Source organism: Quercus robur, chromosome 2 (genome assembly GCF_932294415.1).
Source record: "Quercus robur chromosome 2, dhQueRobu3.1, whole genome shotgun sequence".
NCBI lineage: Eukaryota > Viridiplantae > Streptophyta > Magnoliopsida > Fagales > Fagaceae > Quercus > Quercus robur.
Window position 1 is genome coordinate 53,240,625 of NC_065535.1, and position 23,372 is coordinate 53,263,996.

The 23,372-nt window shown below is 32.4% G+C and overlaps 2 protein-coding genes and 1 long non-coding RNA gene across 5 annotated transcripts; 2 read left to right on the forward strand and 1 right to left on the reverse strand.

The window, feature by feature from the left end:
* The first annotated feature begins 6,731 nt into the window (after positions 1–6,731).
* LOC126713990 (uncharacterized) lies at positions 6,732–7,280 on the forward strand. Its single transcript, XR_007651514.1, has 2 exons — positions 6,732–7,113; positions 7,218–7,280. It is a non-coding gene; the product is annotated as an uncharacterized LOC126713990 (long non-coding RNA).
* Positions 7,281–8,421: 1,141 nt separating this feature from the next.
* Positions 8,422–9,862, forward strand: LOC126713989 (S-adenosylmethionine decarboxylase proenzyme-like). Its single transcript, XM_050413971.1, has one exon. The coding sequence runs from the start codon at positions 8,525–8,527 to the stop codon at positions 9,614–9,616; it is 1,092 nt and encodes a 363-aa protein (XP_050269928.1). The 5' UTR covers positions 8,422–8,524; the 3' UTR covers positions 9,617–9,862.
* Positions 9,863–12,964: 3,102 nt separating this feature from the next.
* LOC126713991 (uncharacterized) lies at positions 12,965–20,366 on the reverse strand. 3 transcript variants are annotated; one of them, XM_050413972.1, is made up of 9 exons: positions 20,185–20,366; positions 19,714–19,807; positions 18,564–18,683; positions 18,290–18,433; positions 16,697–16,822; positions 16,418–16,567; positions 15,819–15,916; positions 14,058–14,268; positions 12,965–13,269 (listed from the first exon to the last, which is right to left on the reverse strand). In XM_050413972.1, the coding sequence occupies exons 2-9, from the start codon at positions 19,778–19,780 to the stop codon at positions 13,184–13,186; spliced, it is 1,002 nt and encodes a 333-aa protein (XP_050269929.1). In that variant the 5' UTR covers positions 19,781–19,807; positions 20,185–20,366; the 3' UTR covers positions 12,965–13,183. The 3 variants fall into 3 exon arrangements, with proteins under 3 accessions (XP_050269929.1, XP_050269931.1, XP_050269930.1); XM_050413974.1 differs by lacking the exon at positions 19,714–19,807; XM_050413973.1 differs by lacking the exon at positions 20,185–20,366 and having other exon boundaries at positions 19,714–19,826.
* Between the last annotated feature and the right edge of the window lie 3,006 nt (positions 20,367–23,372).

A 23,372-nucleotide genomic window follows, 5' to 3' on the forward strand; every position in this document is an offset into this window, starting at 1 on the left:
AAGTGATTCTTATAAATTTTTATAATTAGTCCAATAAAAATAATTAAATAAGGTCAATTTGCATAAAGCATCGATTATGTTCCTACCCTCCAAAAAGACCAAAAAGATGAACAACAACTTTCTTTTTGTTGAATAAAACAAATGCATGAGAAGAAGTAAAAGGGTAGAAAAGTTTCGCGGTGCATCTGTGTGGTGGGTATTGAAAGCGATAACTGGATAAGTACTTTTACCACCAAGTACTTTAGCTCACTCATTTTTATCTTACACGAAAGACTATGACTAATTATTTAACTATTTTTCTAAGGTTTATTCAAATTATAGCACAAAAAAGTGTAGTTTTAAAATTTAAGAGCATTAACCTAGAGGTTGGTTGAGTTGGTTGGGCTCTTGGTCTCAAAGTGTTTGTACTGGGCTTGACTAGGTGTGCTCCCTAGTTCGAGTCCTGCTTTTGAGAAACCAAAAAAATAAATAAATAAATAAGAGCATTCACATTGTAACCGTGTAAATATACACGGTTATTGTAACTCGTCCATTTATTATTTTATTAATTTCCCGTTAGCTCCCTTTTTTCTCTCTCTTCTTCGTGCTCAACAAACTTAGTAACTTCTCCTCTCCTCATCTTCTTCTTTTTCCTCAAATGTACACAAACACACCCACACACAAACAAACCCAAACGGACAAACAACAAAGAGACAGATCGGTGCTTATCGGAACGATCTGTGCTTGACTGGAATGATTGGAGCTCGTGGATATGGGTCTTGCCTGATCGGAGCTAGGGAGATTGGTGCTTGTGGATTGGAGCTAGGGAGATCGGAGCTGTGGATCGGTGCTTGTGATTGGAGCTGTGGATCGGAGCTTGTGACCGAGAGGGAGAGAGATGGGTATAGAGAGAGAGCAACAAATCAGAAAAAATGGGTAGAGAGAGAGAGAGAGAGAGAGCGCATATAAAAATGGGTTAGTTGAGAGAAATAATAAAATAATTGAGAAAATTGATTATTTAAATGAAAGAAGTGATAAAATAGATGAATTGATGTGGGTGTTTTGTAAAAGTGGATGTGTAAAATAAAAAAAGTAAGTTTTTTCGTGTAAAATAAACAGAAAATTTAAACGAGCTGATGTGGTTGCTCTAACACATTAAAATTGTGGCACAAAAGAATGTAAATATTTCATGTCTTCCTATTTGTCAAAAGGGAAAAAAAAAATTATTTAAAAAAAAAAAAAACGAAAAGAAGTGCAAAAGAAAAGGTTGAGAGGGCAAGGAAGATTTGGATATGGAGAGAATAATAAATACTCTATTAATATTGTTTAGTATAGTCTACTATAGTGAGGCCAGTAAATACTGTGGGGCAAAAGCAGCCATGCAAGCAAAGCGTGGAAGGGAACAGAAAACAAAAGGAAAGAAACAAAACCAGCTCACACCCACCTGTCAATACGTGCATGCAAATCTCTTTAATATGTTTGCAACACACACAACCACAACCACAACCACAACAACAACCACATCCACATCTTAATATCGTCAACAACAATCCCTATCCCCCACACAGATTTAGATTCTTTTAGACTCTTCCCGATGGACACGTCAAGCTTGGTTACCATCACCTACACTACCCTCCTATTTTTATTAAATTTATTAGATTCCTACTCTTTTTTTATACCTTCATTGCTAAAAAGCATTTTCTAATTGTAAAGTTGTAAACACATGTTGATCTCTTTATATGCTCGTGGGCTCCAAGCCACGTGATAGATGCCTAGCTAAGAGTAACCACATTAGTGGTTGTAAAATCTTGCAAAATATAAAAAGTAGTCCATTTTGCACATTTTAACAAAAAAAAAAAACAACAACATCAATGGGTGTAAAATTGTGCATAAATGGAAAAGTACTACAGTAACCGTGCATATATGCACGGTTACTGTACCTTTGCATACTAATATTTTAAAATTTTCTAATTTCGCTCATTTTCTTCTCTCTCTTTTCCATTTGCAAAACTAACACATCTTCTCTCCCTCGTCATCTGCATGGTTACTATAGCACTTTGCATACTAATATTTTAATAATTTCTAATTTCGCTCCTTTTCTTCGCTCCCTTCTCCATCTGCAAAACCAACGCATCTTCTCTCCCTCATCATCTTCTTCTTCTTACTCTGATACACACATCCCACAAACACAAAATCAAAAATCAACCACAAAATCAAACACAAACACCACAAAATCAAACACATCCACACACGGACACACCAACAGAGACAGAGAGAGTAGATCGACGCTTGTGGATCGGCGAGTATCAGTGTTTGGATCAGCGAATGACCGTGATGGAGAAAAGAGTTTCAAATGGGAATGGAGAGAGTCTCGTGAGTGGAGAGAGAGAGAGAGAGAGAGAGAGAAAGAGAGAGTTTGAGATAAAATAATAATAAAAGTGAGGAAAATGATTATTTAAATAAAATAGATGGTAGAATAGACAAACTGATGTGAATGTTTTGTAAAAATAGGTGTGTAAAATAGAAAAAATAGGTTTTTTTTTTTTTGCAAAATAGACAGGAATTTTGCATTGATTGATGCGATTGCTCTAACATTCTGTTGAGCACAACACTGTCCATTCGATCATATTTCCATGCTGATTTCTCTCTTTCTAAATGTAATCTCTAATTTTTCTTTTTTCTTTTCTAAGTCTTAATATTATTATTTGATCTTCTTCTTCTTTTTTTGACAGTTTTTTATATTTCCCATGAAAGTGATATATATTAGAAACTCTTCTAGTATGGTTTATTAACAATTTCGTAAAGTTTGTTAACATGACCCTAAAAAAATCATAATAAGTACCTTTAATAAGGATAAAACTTAGGTACAGTAAGTTCTCATCTTAAGATTCAGCCATGTGGACGCTTAATTAAAAAATACACTTCCATTCCATGAGAAAAAATCCACATGGCAGAATCTTAAAATGGGAACCTAAGGAACAGCACCTAAGTACTATACCTAAGTCTTACTCATTTAATAATTACCACAATTATACATTTAATAGTCCATATAAAACAAAATCATAATAAATACTCATTAATGTCTATCATGATGATCAAATTTCATATTTAATATTATTTTATATATAAACAAAATTATAATAAGAGTCATGCTAACGAGTGCCTTTAGCAATGGTTAACAATTCATTTTAGAAAAGTTTTGACACTACTTTTATGGAAAATAGAAAAAACTATCAAAATATTAATTTTCTTTTTCTTTTTCCATAAAAGTTTTCTTTAAATGAATTATTAACCATTGCACTAAAGGCATCCTTCATTTCTCTTATAATAAATGTCTATTAATAGCTATCAATATCATAATATCAAATATCAAGTTTTACATTTCTATTCAAAATAAAAAAGAGTGAATTATTTATTGTATATTAAAAAAAAAAAACCATACCCGTGTATTGCACAAGTCCCTAAATATTTAAGGAAATAAATCAAAAGATATATAATTATCTAAAGAAATATTACACACATTAAGAAAGTTATTTAAAAATATAATAAAGAAAAAAGATCTTGCTAAAAAAATGAAACTTGTATTAACATCATTGGTTTTAAAATCATTTCACGATCTCAATAATTTTACAATCTTTTTAATTTGTATATCAATTTACACAAGAACTTTAAAAAAAAAAAAAAATTGTAAATTGTGAAGGAACAAGTGCAAGTTTTTTTTAGAGAGAGGAACAAGTGCAAATTGATAATCAAATTTAAGTGTTTTGTAAAAATATTGTTACTCTAACTTGATTTCTTTATTGTCAATAAAATTTGCATGATTACAATAACTCTTTTTGCCCACATGGATAAAGAGTAGATAAACATGAAAAACCTCCAACCTCACGTGATGAAAAAAACCATTTTAAGAAAAAGAATCCTATATTGTCACTATCAATTACTAATATTAGAAAATATAATTATTATAAATCTCAAATAATGGAGTAGTAGGGTAGCCACTAAAGTAGCTAAAGTTGTGGCCACCAAAATAGGTCCTATACTATACAAAGTTCGTCTACTTCTACTCACAACCTTTAATAAAATAAAAATCTTAAAGAAAAAACCATTAATTTAAAAAAAAAAAAAAAAAAAATCTGGTCAACCAATGCACTTAAGACATTTGTTAATAAAATTGACCAATATGTATCAACTTGAAACGTTTCACTCAAACCTTGTCCTATATTAGGGGTAGCTAAACTAATCCAAAGGCCATAAGAGGGGATCATATATTTAAACACTCAATTCGAATTTTAACATATCATATTTTCTTTATTTAAAAATAAATAAATTAACAATTTCATATACAAACACAACCATAATAAATACTGTATCTATTAATAGTTACCATAATTATGTATTTAATAGTTTCATATAAAAAAAAATCATAATAAATACTCATTAATATCTATTCATAATGATCAAATTTCATATTTAATAGTATTTCATGTAGAAACACAATCATAAAAATATCCATTAATATTTACCATAATTATATATTTAATAGTTCATATAAAACAAAATCATAATAAATACTCATTAATAGTATTCATGTACAAACAAAATTATAATAAATTTATATTAGTAACTCTCATAATATGAAATTTCATATTTATATACAAAATAAAATAGAAATAAAATTATTTTTATATATAAATCATGTTTTATTAAATTTCTCGTGCATTGCACAGGCCACCAACTTGTTAAGGAAATAAATAAAAAATATATTATTATCTAATTAAATAAATATTATATATATTAAGAAATTTAATAAAAATGATATTGCTAAAAAATTCAACTTGTATTAACATCATTGATTTTAGAATAATTTAATGATCACAAAATAATAATAATTTATAATTTCTTTATTTGTCTATCAATTTACATAGGAAATTAAAAAAAAAAATTGCAAATTTTACTGGATCAAGTGTGAGCTAATAAGAAAATTAAAATCTATTGTGATTTGTGAAGTTATTGTGAATTTTTGTTGCCTCTCTCTCTCTCTCTCTCTCTCTAGATATATAAAAATAAAAAATGTTTTACTTTTGGTTGACCGTATAATATTTTTCTATAAAACCTTTTGAAACATCACAATCTTACATGCCAATTCTATATATATATATATATATATATATAGTTGAGTTTATATATGTTATATTTAAACACTTGATTAGAATCTTAACATATTATATTTTTTTTTAAAGGGAAAGGTTTAAGAATGTGGACATTGATTTATAAAATCTTTTTAGAAATTTTTTATTTTATTTTTTGAGAAACTAGACAGCAAGCCTGGAAATTTATTGAACAACCAAACTAATGAACATCAAAACTAACCAAAGGCACAATGTCTTCAGGCATAGTCTCACACCAAACCTGACAGCCTATATTGTTTTTTGCTTTTTTGGCTAATGAGTCAGCCTCTAAATTACCGTTGTGATGGACGTGAATAAAATCAAAAAACAAAAAACAAAAAAGATGAAGCTAAAGCATCGAATATCCTCCACTATATGTTTCCACAAGAAGCTAACGCTGCATAAAAAACTTTTTATTAGAAAAGATAAAAAGGAACTATTTTTATTTTTTACAGTTTTTTATATTTTTCATAAAAGTGGTATTAAATTTTTACTAAAATCGTCAATTAATAAATGCTTTAAAGACACTTATTAACGAAATCATTCTTTAAATAATAAAGAAAGATGTTACGTTCACAATATTTTTACAACAAATCACAGGTGGTTAGTTGTTATTGGTTCAAATTTAAACTTAACACTAAGATTACTTTTTTGCCCCAACAATAATAACCAATAACAACCTCCACTTAGGATTTATTGTAAAAATATTATGAAAATATTATGGATATATCATTTCTCTATAATAAAATAGATAGATGATTCTTTATACAAACACATCAATAATAAATACCTTTAATAATTACAATAATTATTCAATTAATAGTTTTGTATAAAACAAAATCATAATAAATATACCTTTAATAATTACCAAAATTATACATTTAATAGTTCTATATAAAATAAAATCATAATAAACACCCATTAATAACTTTCATAATGATCAAATTTCATATTTAATATTTTTTTTTGATACAAAGTAGAAATTCCACTCCAACCTAATCTAAATGTATATAAATCTCTCTTCACACACACATAAAAAGAAGATAAACATGAAAAACTTCAACCTCACGTGATGAAAAAACCATTTTAAGAAAAAAAAATCCTATATTGTTGCTGTCCATTACTAAAATCAAAAAATAAGAAATCTGGAAAAATAGAATGGAAGGAATGGTAGGAACAGCCACAAAAGTAGCTAAAGTTCTGGTCACCAAAACGGGTCCTATACTATACTAAGTTCATCTACTTCTACTCACAACCTTTAATGAAATAAAACCCAAAAAAAACCTTTAATAAAAAATAAAAAAATCCGATCAATGGGTGATATTTGTTAATAAACTATTTTTTAAAATTTTAATATTTTATATAAAAATATAAAATTTATAAAAAAATTAATTACTTTTTTCTTTTTTTATAAAATTTTTTAAAACTATTTTATAAATATATACCATTAGAACATTCTTTAACTGGACTAGACTAGCCTAACTCAACTTGTTTCACACAAAATTTTTTTTTTCTTTTCTTTTTTAAAAAATTGATATTATTATCATTTGCTAAAAGAAAAAGAGGAGGTACAGAGACTGGGTTGCCGCGTAAGCGTAACCGCATAAAAAGAGCGTCCGGGAAAATCGAGATTGAGTAAAACAAGGAAGGGCATTATCGTCAACGAATATGAACGGCCACAAAATTTCCGAGAAAATACTAAAAACAAGGCACGCTAAAAAATAAACCAATAAAACAAGGGCAAAACAGTCATTCCAGACATCCACGTGTCGTGACCTAAACCACTCCGTCTATGCCTATATAAACACCTCGCTAGGCTCAGCAAACCTCACGAAAAAATCAAAAACACCCAGAAGTCTTTGCAACCAAAGAAAACACAACTTCTCTCTAAATTTCTTGTGGTTCAGTTTCAAATTAGGGTTTCGTTTATATTGTTCTCGCATTTTTTTTAAATCTTAATTAATCGGTAAGTTTTTGTCGAATTGATTTCTTAGATTATTCGTGCTGATTCAGATTTCCTGGTTTCGTTTGGTTTTGATAATTTTTTTTTTTTTTGGATTTGAATTTTAGGGTTTCGGAAAAAGATTACCGGAGGAGCATCCAGATTTTTGCTACGCTTTTAAGAATTTGTTGTTAGTATTCTATTCTATTCCTGACTTGTTTTCTTAATTCTTTTTTGTTTTGGGCATTTTTATTTGTAAATATGTTTAGGTAAAGGTAATAATATATTTGATTGAGTTTTTATTTTTACGGTTTCTGTTCAATGTGTTTCTTTTTCTTTTTCTTTTTGATAAACTGTTAAATGTATTGTTGATATATATATATATATATATATATATATATAGAATATGCTTTTTGTTTCTGTGAAAGCATAAAAAATTGTGTTTAGTGGAATTGTTTACGTTTTGTAATTTGCGTAATAATTCTATATGGGGTTCTGTAATCTCGTATTTTAAATCTTTGGTTTTTGTTCCTCTTCAAATTTTAGGTCTAGTTTGTTTCTTTAAAGAATAGTTATTTTATTAGAAAGAGCATTAAATCCGGTAATTTGATCTGGAAATAAATACATTATATTTGTGATCTGATTTTTTGGTGCATTAGAACTTTTTTTTTTGGTTCAATGTTGATTTTCTGATTTTGTTTTTTAGTGGTGGAAAGTGTTGCATTTCTTTATTAATTTGTATGTTTCTATTTGTTGTCTGTCTGTGTTCTTTCATTAACTCTATAAATTCTTAAAAAGTGAATTTATTTCAGTTTGATATATACAGATCTGTATTAACTAATTGTTGGGAGGTTTTCTGTAATTTGTAGTGCTATTACATCTGCACTTGCATCTCCAATTTTTGATACATACCATATTTTCCTTATATACTTAGTCCATCCAATTCTGGGCAAATTTGGCTTCTGCTTATGTTTCTGTGGTTTTTTCAGGCAAAGACTGAATGAACTAATGGAGTCAAAAGGTGGCAAAAAGAAGTCTAGTAGTAGTGGTACTAGTAAATCATCATCATTATTCTACGAAGCTCCCCTCGGATACAGCATCGAAGACATCCGTCCCGCCGGTGGAATTAAGAAGTTCAGATCAGCTGCTTACTCCAACGTAAGTTGCATTTTAGTTGAGCTACTTTTTATTTATCTTTTGGTTCTTTTTGATTCAAATGAATGATTAATTTGCTGATTTTACTTTTATCTTGTGCTCTTCATGTGCAGTGCGCTCGGAAACCATCCTGAGATTAGCCGTGTTTTGACATAGCCCCCCTTAGGATTTCCATTCTGCTTAAAATAAAAATAATTCTTGTAGTCCTGTCTTTCTTTTCTACTTCACTTGTTCCCTCGTCCTCCTTTGGTGCAACTTCATTTGTTTCTCTTGAGCCAAGATGTCCTCCATGGCGGTCTCTGCAATTGGATTCGAAGGTTATGAAAAGAGGCTTGAGGTATCATTCTTTGAGCCGGGCATCTTTGCCGACCCCGGGGGCATGGGCCTCCGTTCTCTCTCTAAAGCTCAATTAGATGAGATCCTTGAACCAGCTGAGTGCACCATTGTTGCTTCTCTGTCAAATGATTACGTTGATTCCTATGTCCTCTCTGAATCTAGCCTCTTTGTGTATCCTTACAAAGTTATAATCAAAACTTGCGGGACCACAAAATTGCTTCTTTCCATTCCGGCCATCCTTAAATTGGCTGACGGCCTAGCCCTTTCAGTGAAATCTGTGAGATACACTCGCGGAAGCTTTATTTTTCCTGGGGCTCAGTCATTTCCACATCGTTGCTTCTCCGAAGAAGTAGCTGTCCTAGATAACTATTTCGGTAAGCTTGGTTTGGACAGCAAGGCATATGTGATGGGTAGCCCTGACAAAGCACAGAAATGGCATGTTTACTCTGCTTCTGCCGAAATGGCGACACAGTCAGGCCCTGTTTACACACTAGAGATGTGCATGACCGGTTTGGGTAGAAAGAGGGCATCAGTTTTCTACAAAACTAGCGAAACTTCCGCAGCTCTGATGACTGACGATTCTGGTATTAGGAAGATTCTTCCTCAATCCAAGATATGTGACTTTGAGTTTGACCCTTGTGGGTACTCCATGAATGCTATTGAAGGTGACGCAATTTCTACCATCCACGTTACCCCAGAAGATGGTTTCAGCTATGCAAGCTTTGAAGCAGTTGGGTATGATTTTGAAGATGTGAATTTGGCCCAGATGATTGAGAGGGTTTTGGCTTGCTTTGAACCTACTGAGTTCTCTGTAGCTCTGCATTCTGACCTTGTTGAAATGGAACTCGGAACCAAGTTCCCAGTAGACTTGAAGAGCTACCAATGTGGAGAAAAGAGCTATGAAGTGCTTGGATTGGGTGGTGGATCTCTATCCTACCACAGGTTTGTCAGGTCTGAAAGCTGTGGATCTCCTAGATCAATCCTGAAATGCTGCTGGAGCGAGGACGAGAAGGATGAGGAAGTTGAAATGAAATAGTTTGTTTTTATGTGTTATTACTGAATAAAAGTTTGTGGGGTTATGTTTTAGTCTGAGTAGTAGGACAATCTGTGTGGCTTTTATGCGGTGTTGCATGTTTCCTCCATTTTCATTTGAGAGTTTGTCTTTTAAAAATTGTGTAATCGATATTGATTCCCTGATACGGGATAAGTTGAACCATTATTTTTAATGATGAGGTGCATGTTATTTTTAATTTTATAATAATACCTATCTGTGTTGTGATTATCTCTTTGCTTTTTATCAACATAAGTTTTGGATTTGACTACGACTCTACGATGTGGTGCACTGTGGTTTCAGGTGTGGAATCGTAAGCCTATTGATTTTGGTATTATTATGCTCCCTAGTCAATGGGTGGGCTAGATGATGTGATGAACATGTTTTTTCCATAGAATTTTGACATATGATTCATTCCAAGGTGATTGCCTGCCTTCTATCATTAGATTTATATTAGGTGGAGTTTGAACCACAAATATTTTAATTGATCATAAAAAACTTAACTAATTGAGTTTAATTGGAACCAACGTAACTAATTGAATTTGGAACTCATATGTAATGATCAGTTAATTAGTGTAGGTAGAATTTGAACCTCAAATATTTTACTCAATGACCAATAATAATTAAAAAAAAAAAACTAATCAAGCTTAATTGGAACCCACATATGACTCGATCATTTTCTATGCTAACATTTATTGTCCCGCTGTGGGGTTGAACTACGGCTATATGGGATGAATTATTGCACCTCATTATTTTCACGATGCGATGAACTCATCATACACAACTATCTGTCAAATTACATCAACTGTTGTTACAACCATGTACTGTTTAATACTTATAATACTTCTTGCTCAAGTTTTATATTCCTGTTTGCTTTGCAAACTAGTGTAATTTCCTTACGTAGTCCTGGTTTCCCATTGAGCTTTCCAACCTTGCCATAGTAGAATAATATAGTTAGTGTTTCCTCAAAAAAAAAAAAAAAAAAAAAAAAAAAAGAAAGAAAAGAAAGGAAGGGAAAAGAGAGAAGAATATAGTTTGTGTAATTCTGACTCTTCAAAACTACACGCTAAACCAGAGAACTCATTCTCTTGCTGTTTCCACACTCTTCTCCTAAAACAAACCAATTCTTTCTCCAACCTCTCTCTCTCTCTCTCTCTTTTTTTTTCCTAAAAGAGCAATGATAGTTACGCATTGTGTATACAAGATATACATGCAATCGAGTTTTGAAAACACAATTTCAGATAAAATTAAAAACACGATTTCATCATTTCACAATTATAAGTGAAAATATGATTTTAGTTGTATAACTCAACGTGTGCAATAATAATTAGCATTTTCAAAACATCATATTGAGAATTAATAATTGGTTTTGAAGGATAGATGCCGTTCACACTCAACTTATAGAAACGGACATGTCTTTCTTTCTTATGTGTAAAGAACATATTTTGAAATGAGCAAAAAATAGAGTACTCTTGAAATGAGCACAATAGAGACGAGCTGCCAAACTTGACCCTAACACAAAGAGCCAAAAGACGCCACCATATAAAAAAGCATTTAAAGTGGTACGCACTTGCCTTGCCGAAAAAGAAGGATGTCTGCCAAGTTGCCACTACCTAAGAAAAGGAATATAGAATGCATTTTTTCAAAGCAATTAATGAAATGGCTGGAAATTTCTTGGATTGTAACAATTCCTGTTTGTGAAAATGCTTGGAAGTTTACTTCAATCTTCATTTGTTGAAATTTGCCAAACGATGTGGTTAGGTACAATTAATCATGTGATTGATGTGGGATTCTGGTATAGCTATCGTTTTGAGTTTAAGAACAACCATTAATTGGTATGCTTTGCTAGGTCAAGGCATTATTTCTTTGGTGGATCTTGTTCTTGGAGCATAAATTCCAATGAATTATCCTGGACCACTAGTATATGACATCCCATAAAGCAAAGGTAGACATTTGATTTTTACATAAAAGGGGCATCTATATATATATATATATATATAAATATTTTTTCTCTTCTAATCATTTTCTAGTAATGTGGTTCTTTTTAGTGCAGCCGACATAATTGCCATATATTGCATAAAAGGTAATGAAAAAGACAACCAATCAAAATTAGGCTATAGTGTCCTATCAAACCAAAAAAGCTATAAGTGAAAAAGGGGCCCAATAGGGCCAATACTGTAATGTAATTTCTAGTGAGGCCATAGAAGTTTTTACCGAGCATTTACGTCAAAAATGCTAAAAAAAATAGTGTTTAGCAGCTCAAAATACTATTTTATCTATTTTAATACCCTATTTTATAATATACCCAAAATCAAAGGTTTTATATTTTTTATCACTCCATTAAAATATTATTTATTTATTATTTATAATTATTTTGATTCTCAATTTTATCTCTTCCTCTCTCTTTCTCTCTGCGTATCTCTCCTCTCAAACCCACTGCAAAACCCAACCCACTATCACTACCCACATGGCCACATCCACTGCCACAAACACCACCACCCACAACCTCAACTCTCAACCACCAAAATCACAAACAAAAACAAATCCAAAACCCAAAGAAAAAAAAGAAAAAAAAAAAAAAAACCCATAAAATTTCATACCCATCCACCATCGGTCCACCACAAACCATACCCACCCAAAACCAAATCACGAACCCACCATCCACAACCTACAAATCACAAACCCACCAAATTATGCCCAAATCGGAATCCCTGTACAAACCCACAACCTACAAATCGGAACCCAAGGCATGGGAGAAGGTTGGGTGGCATGGGAGAAGACTTGGTGACGTGAGTCAAGCGTTGGTTAGGTGTGGGAAGAGGGCTTGGTGGCATGGGTCAAGTGTTGGTCAGGCATGAGAAGAAGGCTTGGCGGCATGGGTCAAGCATGGGAAGAGAGGACTTGGCAGCGTGAGTGATGGCAGGGGAGAAGAGATGAAAAGGAGAGAAAAGCCTCACATGGAGAAGTAAGAGAGAGGGGAGAGGCACACGTATGAGAAAAAGAGAGAGAAGAGAGGCATGTGTATGAGAGGGATTAAAAAACAATATTTCCTTATAACATTCAGCTACAGCGAGCCGATAGAGATGTCAAAATTTTTGGCATTTGAGAGCTTTGATGTAGTGGGTGTTTTTGTGTGTTGGTTGTTAAATTAGCTTTTTAGCATTTTTAGCATCCTTAATGTAAATGCTCATATATACCAGCTTGATAAACCATTACTGTTATATATACCAGCTTGATAAACCATTACTGCCAAACAACTAGGTTAACTCACATTGCAAAATCCAGTCCAAAAAATATTCTGGATTATTAACCCATCTTGCTCCATAGACTAGGTTAAACTCAAACTAAAAAATCCAGCTGTGCATTAAAATTTTGCATATCACTAATAATCTGAAAACTGTATGATCATTGATCACAAATTAGTTATCACAATAACCAGTTACAGTTGCTGATTTCTCTAGTAATTATCAGCAGTAAAATGACTACAAAATTGCTAACTTTCAGGATACAACTCCTGATGAGCTGCTGGCCTTTCTTTGTAATGTGCAGTGTTCAGTAAGGTCGAAACTTCCTAGCAGCTCTCAATTGTTGTATCCGTTTTTTGTCCTCCTCAAACTTGCTTTGTAACGTTAAGATCTCTGCAAGGAAATTAAATATATATATATAATGCATCAGTATCTGCACCAACCTAAAAATATGATAAATGCATCCTACTTTTTCAAGAATCATCCATTACAAGTATCAACCACATATGCCATGGTTATTTGGCCCAGGATAAAAGTAACCAAAGCACCCATCTTAAACACATTTAAATATCCTATGTTGTACGCATAAATATGGACGTTCTATATATTCAACATTTTTCACAACTGTTGACATGACCTATTATGAATTAGATTTGGTGCATGGTAAAAGTGTTGTCAATGGTGGACCCAAGTGAAATTGATGTGGCTCTAATCACAATAGGTCATGTCAGTAATTGTAAAAAATATTGTGTTCCTAGCATTATTCAAAGACAAGTGAAACACGGTGTGCAGTTTTTTTGAGGCAAGTGGCTTTCATGAACGCCATAAGTGTCCCTGGAATTCTTTTACCAAGAACAACATGACATTCACTTCATGCACCTTTGGAAACTCCATAACCAAATCTACAAGCTCTGACTATATCATTTACATAATCACTATTACAAATCATCATAGAAATGAAAATTTGATTATATAATAGAAAAGGAAAAGATTTAGCTGAAACAACATAATCATGCATGATAAAGAGAAAAATGTTCCTTCAACATCTGAAACTTGGGGTTGTAACTTGTAAATATCCAAATTTAAGTTATTTATTATATTCTCAGTAATATATTCTTTTAACATACATACAAATACTGTTTTTAAGGAAAAGAAATGAAAATAAATTTTCCAAATCTTACCATTTCTCTGAGCTTCTCTTCTTTGAAAACGGTAGAAGTCTAGCTTAACTTCTTCACGCTTCTTCTTTTTCATGTTATCCTCCACAACAGCCTTGGCTACAGAGCCCACAGTAGTTCCGCTTTCAACATCTGTTGTCTTTTTCCTTCCTTTATGATGTACAACAACTGTCCAACCCCCTTCAGCGGCTTGGGCTTCTCTTTCTTTCCTTTCCTGTATGTGCCATAACAAAATAAATTAGGATTAAAACTAAAGAGTGAACCTCATAGATAGTAGTTGAAGAAGGAAAAGGACCAAAAAATTTCAATCAATTTGCAAGGTATCAATTATAGAATAGACACATTCTCATCATTGACCAATAGAAAGTTTTCCATAACAGACTTATGCATGGATCCCTAATTTTACCAGCACATGAGCAACATTAATATGATACATGGTGATGGATGCAAGTGTACATTTCCCTTTTACACAAGCAAATGCTAGTCTTGCTGACGAGGGTTAGATACCGCAATCTGTGGTATATATTAAACAAACAAGCATTCCCCTTTAAAGAAAACTGCGAACAAATGTAATAGAATAGCCCAGTATATCAACAAGTTGAATGTCTATCTAATCAAACAACTATGTAACTCGTGCTTTGTTCATGGTTGTAACAAGCAATTACTCAAATAGTTGGTATGCACATAATTAGCCAATTATTCTGTGAAACTCATATTCCCACTTCAAAAGATATTAGCCCAAACTGAAATCAAACCAAGGTGATAAGAGACAAAAGACCTATGGTGGAGACTTAAAAGTTAAAACACTATAAAAATGTATATGCCAAATAGATAGCCAAAAATAGTTAACGCATCAATCCAAAACGGAGTTTCAAGAAAGAATTAGAAATCCACTGCACAGATGACAGAAACAAAACAAAAAAATGACGCGGAAGCTTACCAAGGTAGGGCCCTTTGGGCCCACCCTTGGGGAGTAGACCACAGATACATGACCTTACCTCCAGAGCTGCATATCAGGTAACTAGGGGAACTTCAGTGGGGATTCAAATCAGGATATATGGGTATACAGCTCATCCCAAGCCTCTCACAAAAAACAATAAAAAAATCTACGAAAAGAGAAAGAAATTCAAAGAAATAAAGAGAGTAATCACAAACTTTTTTCTTTTTTTTGGGCAGGAAGAACATGGAATGAATGGGAAGAGAGAGGTGTGGACTGAGTAATAGCAAATTGTATATGGAAAAAAATAATAATAATAATAAAAAAATAAATAAAAGATAGAGGATAGAAGAGGAAATGTTGGAGCAAGAATAACGGTAAGGTGTGAAATTGTAGAGGAGAAGAAGAGTCAAAAAGGAAGAATAAAGTTTTAACAAAGTGCAATTGACGGTAAGCTAAAATAGAAGAGGAAGGGTTGGAGTAAGAATAACCATAAGGTGTGAAATTACAGTGGAGAAGAAGAGCAAAAAAACAGGAGAGGAATTGTTGGACAAAGTGCAACGGTAAACCAGGGAATGGAATAGTAAAAAATTTAAGAAGACAAATTGATTTGCTAGTGACATGGCACAACAAGTTGCTAGTGACATGGAGCAACATTAAATGCTTCCATATATATATATATATATATATAGATGACATGGCACAACAGGTTGCTACTTGCCGGCGCAACATGAACTTAGCAACATTAAATGAAAAAAATATATTGTTTAGATTTGGTTAACTATCAAATTCAGAATCACTGACAGAGTTACAGTAAGGGAAAAAACCTGTTCTAGCTTTGCCTCATGAGCAGTTATAAATTCATCAATATTTTGCTCCAAAACCTTCAACCCCGGTCTACTTTGGTTATACTCCATAATCCATTCTGCAACATACAAAGTTTTCAATGAGAAAACAATGACATGAACCACAAACATCAATTACAGAAGCATAATACAGTTAAAATTATCCTCAAAATAAAACTGATTATCCTCGTTAAGTTCAGTCAATAATTTTTTTAAGCAAATTTCAGCAGTGAACTATGCAGGTTCTCATGCATGCATATGTCACCATCATGCTAGCAAACAGAGGAATCGAGTAATGTTGATACCGCTAATATCTGATTTAGGCAGATTCTGACAATCTTCTTTTGTTCAAAAGTTTTCATTGTTGGTGGTCTGTGTAAGTTCTTATGTTACCTTTTTGTAAGAACCTTGGACATCTAGTACATTGACCTTTTTCTCTTTCTCTAGTAGTGAACCTTTTCATATTTGCCTTTCCACCCAAAAAAATCCGTTTGATTACTAAACTGTATTTCTTGCCAGTAGATTATGAGGAATTGAAAGCACACATATAAGATAAATGTCCCAAAATTGGCAGTTCATACTTTTCATTCCTTTTGAGCAGTCCTCATCCCCAGAAGATATTTGATAAACATCATCGGAATCAGCTTCTGGTGCCTTTTCCTGTGACTTCTTGGCCTCCTTGGATGAATTGTGCTCTTTCTTTCTCTTCATCCTAGCTTTCTTGGAACTACCTATAAGAAAAAAACTTTTATTTTGCTCATTTATCAACTATGATAATTAAGAAGTGAGAAGTATATGTTGCCACTACATTTTGAGCAATTTAACACAAAAATAAATGTGCTTTGTTCAATAATTCATACCTTTCACCCCTTTTGAGCAGCTCTCATCCCCACAAGAGAGATGACAAACTTCATCCTGATCAGTCTCCCCCTTTTTTGATGAACCACCATCCTCCTTTTTCTTGTGCTTAGCTTTCTTAGACTTACCTACAAGAGAAAAAAAAAAAAAGAGAGAAACCCTGATGTTGACGCTAAGGTTGCAATAGATTGGTATAGACAAACAAAAGCTACTGCCTTTTTTACTAGTTCTGATCTAGGTTTCAACATTAGTCTCTTTGAAGAGGTAGAAAAAAAATGAGGTTTTTTCAGACTAGCCAATTTGCATAGGAGACATAACTTTATTGTACCAAAAAAAAAAAAAAAATACAATCATTGAGAACCAGGAAGCAATTCAAGACATGTTGTGCAGTTTTACATATATGATATATCTATATACCTGCTTTTCATTTTTACTTTTTATAGATAAATTCAATAGTTAGAATGGGAGAGAAGGGATTTGAATCATTTGAACCCTGGACGCCTCCACTGGAAATGCCCGGAGATGCCAGTTGGCGTCCAAATCTGTATACTTGGCCCTTGACATAAATCTATATAAACCCTATCTAAGTAAAACTGCAGTAAGCAGTTCATTAAACTCACTTGGGATTTCAAAAAGTCTTCCACCTTTGGTGTCCAAAGGCGGATGGAGTTCCTTTTGATATGCCTGAGGAATGAGACCAGACAATTGGAAAAAAATTCTACAGAGGAAAAAGTTCTTCATAAACTTAACTCTATGAATGGAGACAAAGCACCAAGCGCAGAAAGTTTCATCATTGCTTTCCTTCAGAAGTGTTGAAATGTGGAGAGAGGAGACAAAATTATTTTTTTTCATTACATCCATGCTAGAGGTACATTTGAAAAAAGTCTCGTTGTTTTATTGCTCTTATTCCCAAGAAAACTGGTACTTTTGAATTGAAAGATTTTGGGCCTATTTGTTTCCTTGGTAGTGTCTACAAAATTCTCACCAAAATCTTGAAAACAGGTTGAAATGTGTGTTAGGGAAGATCATTTTAAACACATAAAATGCATTTGTAGTATGTAAATTGGGATTTTCACATTTACTTGTTACAAAGATGTGGTTTGGGAGAGAAATGGAGGCAACAGATTCATTTTTGCATCCCTGTTGTCTACTTTTATATGATTATCAATGGTGCTCCAAATGGTTTCATTGAGAGTGGCAGAGATTTACAGCAAGGTGACCCTCACCTATTTTTGTTCCTGATAGTTATGAAGGTCTGCGGCAAGGTTACTAAAGGCTAGAATGTAATTGTAATCTTCTTCTTATTCTTTAATGAACCTGGCCATGTTTAGCTCTCCTTTCTTTTAATAAAATAATATATCTTATCAAAAAAAATCCTATTATATTTTTCTTTGCTTTGGTCTTGTTTGTTGCTAGGATTTCTTCTTAGACCCTTCATCTATACTAGACCCTAAGTTCTCCTCAATGTATCAAGATTGCAAAATCAAATAGTTCTAGGCAGCAAGAATCCATTAATAAAATTAAGCCTTATAATTTATTTTTGGAAGAACAAAGCATAGCATTTATTATCTAATGTTAAAAATCAATGAACGCACCATATTGGTCAACAAATTCAACTTCAGCATCTGTGCTGGGCTGCTCACTTTTTCCAGTCAGAGTGTTTCTTTCCTCATTTTTTCTATTTTTCTTCCTAGATGACTCTTTCATTTTCCTTCCGCTGATTGCATTGATTGAACCATCTGAACCAAATAAATAAACAAAAGAAAAACCAATATAAATTATATATATTTATAATAAAATAAAATAAAAGATTCTTTCAGCTGTAAAGTTCTTTGAAAAAAAGCATTAGCATGTAAAAACCACATTCACCTTTGATATTGCTCCGAACAGCTTTGCCAGTGTCAATATCATTTCCCTTCTCTCTTTTTCTCTTATTCTTTTCTGTAGGTTTGCTCTTTTCCCTTTCCACTTCCATATTTAAAACTTCATCTGAAAACAACAAAGAAGTTAGGGACTAACATACTTGCCAATAAACTTCAGAATAAATAACACCTGCCTCTAAATGCTTCAGCAGCAATATAAATCATGCAATTGTCTATTGCAAGTAGAAAATCATGGCCAAAATGCAAAATATAGGAAATCTACCTTGGAAATAAGATGGTCAGATGCATGTATGATGTGGCCCCCAACCCCGAGCAATTTTACACTGGTCTTAATAAGGACAACCAAGAATTGCATTATTGTTTTCACATGATTTTTATTCATCTGCTAATGTATCCATCAGATGAATTACGATCATGAGTTCAATTACATTTCTTATGATCCTATAAGGTCTATGACTCATCAACAGGATCTGTAAATAGCCCAGACTATTTGAGATATAATTTTTTTAACGATATTGCATTGATATATCTAAATTCCCGAAACCCAAAACCTGAAACCTTTTCCTATCTTCAGGAACCTGCTTGAAGTGCACTTTCTTAGTCAATTACTTATGACCAATTACTAAAACATGCCTAAGACTCCAATATATTTTTCTGGATACACTATATGCCTTGGTGATTTTCTACTCTTATCTACAAAAGTTGATAGTGTTTGATAGAATTGACCAGTAAGACAATTCTGTTTTCCCCTATACTCAATAATGCTTGTACACTTGAATCGGTATCCAATAAGCAAAATAGATGCATTGCTGAACTTATAGTGAAAAGACATAGTATGTAATAGTTGATATTTTAAGATCACAATCCCATACCAAAAATCCAAAATACTAATTGCAAACCACAAACATCTTGTTAGTTTGCATAATCAACTTATTCCAAATTTCATATTTTTGGACAACTGCTAAAAAATTTTCAAAGCAGCCGAGGGCACCACCAAATTAGAACAGCAAAATGGATAAAACCCATGTGGAAAAAACATAAATTAAAAGCAATCCACAGACCCAGAAGCAGAAAGTGATTATGAAGCTGAAAGCGTATATTAAAAAAAAAAAAAAAAAAGCAGAAAAGGCTCAAACCCTTTTGAAGCTTGTCAGTGTTTTGCCTTTTCTTTTTATTCTTCTTGTGTTTCAGCTGCAAGTCCATAACTTTCTTTTCTTTCCCTCTCTCTATCTGTATACAAACCAGTGGGCATCAAAATGGGGAGTCATATGCAGGGCCGGCCCTTCCCTTAGGCGAGTTAGGCAATTGCCTAAGGCCCCCAAGTGGAAGGGGGCCCCAAAATTTTAGAAAAGAACCAACCGGGTAGTAGAGGAAAAAAAAAAAAAATATATATATATATATATATTTAGTTTCAAATGAATTACAAAAATAATCTGGCACATCCTTTTAACCAAAAAAAACAAAAATTTTAGTAAATCCTATTAAACATTGGTTCTAAACAAAATCATTGACCAAAAATCAACCAGATAAACTACAAATCCGATCTAAGAGATTAACCACAAAACAATCAAAACAAATAAATCCACTCAAAACCCTAAAAATTTTACCTTTCTCTCTAGTCTCTGCTCTCCGCCTCTCTCTAGTCTCCAGTCTCCAGCTGAACCGCCTCAGCCTCTCTCTGATTCTCTGCTCTCCGCCTCTCTCAAGTCTCAACTGCTCACCTCACCTCACCGTATCAGGTTCTGAGGTTCAGGAATCAAGTATAAAATTATAATAAATATTTGGGCACAGGGCACTGCATTTTATTTGTTAAGAACTTAAGATAACTTTGTTTGTTTGGGCCCTCCCTGGCTGGTTTTGTAACTTGTTTATCACTTATCAGTTTATCATTATGGCTGCCTGGACCCTCCCTGGACTGGGCGTTAAGTTTGGGCCTTCAAGGTTTTTTGTTTTTTTTTTTTTTTTTTTTTTTTTTTTTTAATATTTTTGTTATTTTTTAAAGTCTGCATTTTTTTTTTTAGTTATAGATAGGATTTGTTTTTTGTTTGTTTGTTTATTTTTTTTTATTATTATTTTTTTTTTGGTGAGTGGGTCTTATTAATAAGTCTTGTGTCAGTGTTATGGCTGTGCTTAAATTTTTGTTATGCTTGTGCTTAATTTTTTTTTTCAATTTATGTAGGTTGAGATTGCTAAAAACTTGTTATTATTCAGTGAAACTACAACAATACTTTTTATATAAATCAAGTTCTATTTCTCATTTGCTCTACACTTGAAAGTTATTTTTTTATTTTAGTCTTTATAAATATATTGTTTGATTAGAAATGTCTACTAGAAAATATATATCTGGATATGAAAAACTTAAAAAAAGAAGAAAAATTAATTGAGTCTCAAAAATGATCAATGGATAAATTTGTTATTAATAATAAACAAAATATAACACAAAATTTAGATGAAAATATCACAAATGAGCAAGAAATTCACCAAAATAATTTAGAAGAAGATGATGTTCAATTTTGCAATACAACAAATCTTGATAATGAACTTCAAAATAATTATGAAAAATATAATATAAAAATATTAAATAAACATTAATTTAATTAACATATAAGTATAAAAAAAGGCCTAATTTTTAGTTCTCACCTTAGGACCCAAAATGTCTAGGGTTACCCCTATTTCCCTCTCATCCTCTCTTTGCCTCAACCCACGTCACACCGTGCTCCATGACTGATCACCAAGCTCTAATTCTAAACCTCTATGGCCGGAGCTTTTTAAGCTCATCACCTCTAATCATGCATCACTACTGAAACCCAGCCAAAATCAAATCATGACCACCACCACGGCCAAAACCCAGTCAAAATCAAATCGCAACAAAAACCCAGAAGCCCACCAAATCACAAATCAAATCACACCCACCGAAATCAAAACACAAAACCCACAAAACAACCAAAATCACAAAATGAAAACACTGAAAGTGAACCCACCATTAAAAAAATATATATTGGTTTTGTTATTATATTTTAGAAGAATAATCATCTTGTTGAACTAATTTTAGATCCAAATTAATCAAACAAATAAATAAATAAACAAAAATCACACATCATAATCTGGTGAAGTCTCGTGAGCCACAATTTCACCTAAATGGATCGTCTGAGTTGAGAGGAAGAGATTTTCATAGTTTTTGGCTCGGCAGCACAATCTTCAATTTCCTTTCTTAATGTGGCTTTCGCTCGCTCCTCTCCTGTCAGCCTAGACGTCGTATAAAGAGAAATAAAAGGAAGAAGAACAAAGCACCGCATAAAAAAGAAGAAAAGAAAAATAGTGAGAGAAGAAAGACGAACTGAGATCAGGTGCATTGTCGCAGGTATTTTTTTATACATTTTTTACTCTTTTTTTTTTTTAAACTTTTTAACTCTCCTTTAATATATTTTATTTAATGGTTGAGATTGAAAGTTGTTTTTTCAACTTTTAATCTCAGCCATTAATTATAATTGCATCAGGGTATTGCACCTGAATTTGAAAAAGATAAAGAGATCTACAAATACACATACACATACACATACACATACACATACATAAGCACGCATAAACACATACACATAAACATACATAAATATAACCACGCATAAACACATACACATACACATACATAAGCACACATACACACACATATATAAACATACACATACACATACAAATACACATAAACATATACACACATACACATAAATATACATATACATAAACATAAACACACATACACAAAAACACGTATAAACTCAAATAAACGTAAACATACACACACATAAACTTAAATATAAACATAAACACACATAAAAACTCGATTTAGCACACTAAAGTAACTAACGAAATTGTTTGAGGATTGGTGTTAATTTGCAATTTTTTCTAGTCTATATGAAGGTTTAATTTTTTTTTCAGTCTATATGTGTGTTTATATCTATGTATGTTTATGTTTATGTTTATGTGTGTGTGTTTATGTCTATGTATATTTATATTTGTTTGTTTTTGTTTATGTTTGTTTATGCGTGTTTATGTATATATGTGTTTATGTTTGTTTGTTTTTGTGTATGTTTGTTTGTGTTTGTGTTTGTGTTCATGTATGTTTATGTAAATATGTGTTTATGTTTATATTTATGTTTATAAATATAAATATATATAAACATACACACATACATAAACATACACACGTATATACACACTCATACACATACACATACATAAACATACACACATATATAAACATACATAAATATAAATGAACATAAACATAAACACACATACACATAAACATAAACATACACATACACACACATAAACATACACATACACATACACATACACACTCATACGCATACACATACATAAATACACATACACATACACATATATTTCTAATTCTCGCCTTAGGCCCCAAAATGTCTAGGGCCGCCTCTGGTCATATGTGAATTGGGTTAGCATAAGTGCAACAACAAAAAGTCAAATATATTGGCATTTTAATTTAATTTGGAATCAAACATCAAAATCTCAAACAGTTATCCCACATTCAAAAAAAAAAAAAAAAAAAAAAACCAACCTTTGTTGAGATTTGGGTATAATCTGTGTAATTACTCGCTGAGCAGAGAGAGAGAGAGAGAGAGAGACACACACACACACAAATAAACGGTGGAGGCTCAATTCTCACTAGGCTTTGGCTGCCTGCCTCTGTGTGTTTGTGTGAGAGAAAGAGGTAAGAGACAATTGAGAGAGGCTAAAGGGTTTTAGGGGGGAACAGTGTCGT